This window comes from Perkinsus marinus (assembly GCF_000006405.1).
Source record: "Perkinsus marinus ATCC 50983 genomic scaffold scf_1104296977860, whole genome shotgun sequence".
Lineage (NCBI taxonomy): Eukaryota > Perkinsozoa > Perkinsida > Perkinsidae > Perkinsus > Perkinsus marinus.
In genome coordinates, this window is record NW_003200038.1 from 3,462 (window position 1) to 7,590 (window position 4,129).

The following is a 4,129-nucleotide window of genomic DNA, read 5'->3' on the forward strand; positions in this document are numbered from 1 at the left end:
TGTAGATATCATGTGTGCAACGACGTGGTCCTCACTCCCCTGATAGGAGTAATTATCCCCAGTGTATCAATGGACCAGACTCTTCGGGAGCTCAGTGCGGCCTATCCTGATGCTCTTGCTATAGAGAATGTACTTAGATGTGAACACGACAACATTGGATACCTATTGAGTATCGCTCGCTCGGTAATACGTGACCTCCTATGTCGCCCGCTGATCCGTGTCTCGCAGGTCATCAATAATTGTAGAGATAATCAGCCTTTCGCACGAGCGGTCATACAGTCTATGTGCCGGCTAACGTCTGACCTGCCTAACTCGGCTTTGGAGGATTTCTCTGTAGTTAGCTCAGGACCCATCGTCCCCGTCCATCCACATATGACTTGATATGCCAGTTACAAATGTTAGAGCTATTAGATCCTTCTTCTTCTCCCTCCTCATCATCATCATCAGTGTCGGCCCCATCACCAGGTCTAGAACATGGTGGACCTTCGTCAACAACATCACCACCACCAAGTGGTAGTGAACGACAGGCTGGGTTGGGAGAAGAGATCATGCAACTACGGGTCAACCTCTCTGAGGTATCTTAATATGTTGTAGAGTGGATGTCGACTTATGTGGTAATAGGTTCATCAAGCAGAAGGAGACTTCCTCGCCGCTGCCAGAGATCTCGATCGAATAGATGTTGATGGCCGTGGTAGTGGTGGTGGTGGAGGAGGAGGAGGATTGGGACCACCACTGTGAGCTAGCTTTTCACTCCTGTAGGATATGGGCGACCGCTATGTAGAGTTTGTCAGAAGCCTTCGCAGTAGTCTATCGCGATGTGAACACTTCACCAAGATAGCTGAACTCTACTTGGAGGGAGGCGACGATCTATCCGCTGAAACCCACATATCGAGAGCTGCCATGCTAGTGAGCGCCTCCCACCTTTGCTTTCTTATCCCTTTCATCCAGGTTCCAGATCTGGGTTCCGACAATGTGGCGCTACTGTTGAGGTTTAAGGTATGCCAGGCTAGGATATTCGATGCGAGACGGAAGTTCCTCGATGCTGCCTATAAGTATGTCTTCTATACTGGACTCCAGTGGTGTGCTATGTTACAGGTTGCTTGATTGGTTATCAGGTATTTGGAGGTAGCTCTAGGTCCATACAGCTCCTCTATCGACTCGGATGATGTATCACAATTACTGCTTGGGGCTGCTCGTTGTATCGTCTTGGCCCCTGCTGGTCCTAAGAAGAGGCGAATACTACAGATGATGACTAGCGACCCTAGGTTGGATGTCTGGAAGCGAAACACTGCTCATGCGCATTATATTCAGGTGCGAACAGGCAGTACCATCTTGTTGTGAGTGGGATGTCCTCACAAAGGTGAAGAACTATAGGGTTATATATCCCAAAGAGTTGAAGGAGTTCGAGAAGGGTCTGAGTGAACATCATCTAGCACTAGGTCCGGACGGTAAGCATGGCGTTATCACTATCATCATCATCACCAGTCTACTCCCTCGTTGTTTCGAGAAATGATTAGCATCTTCCAGGTATGACCGTCCTCTCTCGTGCTATAACTGAGCATAACATAGTAGCCATATCCCACCAGTACAACAACATATCTCTAGCACGACTTGGTGATATCCTAGATAGAACGCCAGCTCAAGTGGAGGTGTTAGCATCCAATATGATCGCCGAGGGACGATTGAAGGTAAAAGGATGAGCAGCAGCAGCAGCCTTAGCAAGAGGATAACTCTGTTGGTTATGATTCATGTGTATAGGCCAGGATAGACCAACTACTCCAGTACATGCTCTTCGATCACTTTGATTCGGATACAATGTTGGCTGTATCAGGATGGGGGAAGAATGTAACGTGCTCATGGTGCTTCCAGTTGTGGTCTATGCTCGTCATCCATATCATTAGTTACGAGGTCTATGCACTAGTATCGATAGCACAAGCAATGCCATTGTTGATATCATGATTGCGGCAGGACGGGGTTTTTAATGACGATTCTACTCTCCTCCAAGACTTGGTATTACAGTGAGCGCTTTTTCTCATCGAGCAATTGTTAATTCTTGTTAATCTCTTCATTATTGCGGATAGTGGGTTACCGTGAGACCTGTCCCTGTTGCGAACCCCACTACGCTTCTCTATCACTACAACCTAGTCACCCACGCCCTCCTATCATAGTGTTATCAAAGGTGGCCATTGGAGGTATGGCTCAACTGACTGCAATGTGGGAACTGAATTTGGGTGTTGATACTGCACTATCAGTCATCGCAGGAGTCGCTGTGAGGTCGAGGATTCTCATGATGTGGTGGAAGCTATGGCCGTGACAGCCTGTCCCGGACAGGCCGACAAGAGTACATGTTCATGCTTTCATGTGGAGTTTATGTACACTGTTCGCTTGATGACAGCTCATCTCAAAGAAGCAGTAGCCGGTCAAGTGATTGAGGTTGAGCGCATGTGTATACATCGCGTCATTTCATTCCTCCGCTGTCCGAGATGCCTAAGCGAGCCCTCAAGTTTTCGGCTTAGCATTAATAAAAGAGACCCTTGATGGGATAGGAGTGTATGCTTTCCCCGTCATCTGCATCTCATCTACTCAGGAATCTATTTGGAAGTATCTTCACAAGTCGGCTTTGTCGCCAACAGCGGAGGATTAGACATCTTTGATTTCCGTTTCTTGTGCGATACAACGTTAGTGCAAACAGGAAACCGCATCCCACCCTCGACGGTTGATCAGCAACCACCGTCTGCTCTCTCGAGTGTTGCGTCAATATTCCTCTCGAACAATGGACGCTGAGGGGTTTTTAGCAGTGAGACCTTGTTATCACCAACGCTCCCCGAGATTGAGTTACTTCAGGAGTCTACGAGTACAATATCTTGGCTGTTCCTTAGTACGAACAGAAGGGGTAGGTCCGTCCTCGATACGATGATGATGATGGTCATGTTGTTGTAATTATTATTGTTGGATTGATCCTTATTCTCGGCTAGCATACTCCGCCTGGGCCCTGGCATAATGTTAGAAGTTCATGGAGAGCCTGTAACACACTACACTGCTAGTCTGATGTCTAGGATATACAATTAATGGGCATTGGGCCGAAATTCTTTCATGCATTGGCTCAATTGTTTCATGTATGGTCTACATCGGTGTACTCGAGATCAGTGTCGCTCCAATCTGCGTCTGGTCCATGCACTTTCCCCAGTATCGCTGGCTGTAATCAGTGATGACTAATTATTCACAGAATCATACAACACAAAAATCCTCCACCATTCTAGCCACTGTTGTGCAAAACGCCACTCACAGTTTCACGAGTTTGAATCGTGTCAGTGTTCGTACAGTGGGAAGTAACTCCGAGCAGGAATCTCTGAATAATCCTCAACACATCGAAGTAATCGCACTATTCGAACAAGGCCCAACGATTCGCTTTATTAGTGCCTTCCAATGGAAAGCTTCTATCAATGACTAACAAAATTTGATGCCGATCCTATTTCATCGGGTACTTGGATTCAACTCTGGCTCCAGTGATCCTCTAACCATTTACACTTAACCAGGGAAACTTTGATAGAGTTAGTCGACTAGGTGGTGTGGAGAGGACCGAAGACTTGCAGGGCTCCCCCCTGAAGCTTCGGTCACGGGACAGGTGCCCGACTAGGTGGTGTCGTATCAACGACTCACGTCTCACACGGGTCTGTCCCGTCACCCAGTCCACTAAGAAAAAAAAACTGTCAGTTACTAATAACTTTCCTTCGGAATCCTCGGATTATTGAAGCACCTGCGAGCGACCAAGCTCGCTCGCCCATCGAATCACTTCCTCTGGAGTTGACCCTAGCCTCTGGCGAGACTTTCCATCAACTCTGGCTCCAGTGATCCTCTAACCATTTACACTTAACCAGGGAAACTTTGATAGAGTTAGTCGACTAGGTGGTGTGGAGAGGACCGAAGACTTGCAGGGCTCCCCCCTGAAGCTTCGGTCACGGGACAGGTGCCCGACTAGGTGGTGTCGTATCAACGACTCACGTCTCACACGGGTCTGTCCCGTCACCCAAATCTCTCCACTATCCACCGAACTCTTGGCTTTACCAGAAACTTCGATGACACAATCGATTCATGTTTTTTTATCCCCTCCTCTCGCTGTAGTCCTTAT

At 47.8% G+C, this 4,129-nt stretch overlaps 1 protein-coding gene across 1 annotated transcript; it reads left to right on the plus strand.

Moving 5' to 3' along the window:
* Window positions 1-762: 762 nt before the first annotated feature.
* Pmar_PMAR015542 (COP9 signalosome complex subunit, putative) lies at window positions 763-2,022 on the plus strand (the record flags this gene model as incomplete). Its single annotated transcript, XM_002764366.1, has 7 exons — window positions 763-906; window positions 949-1,079; window positions 1,116-1,265; window positions 1,312-1,448; window positions 1,528-1,688; window positions 1,759-1,845; window positions 1,969-2,022. 7 exons carry the CDS (start codon window positions 763-765, stop codon window positions 2,020-2,022), a joined length of 864 nt encoding a protein of 287 aa, XP_002764412.1.
* Window positions 2,023-4,129: the final 2,107 nt, after the last annotated feature.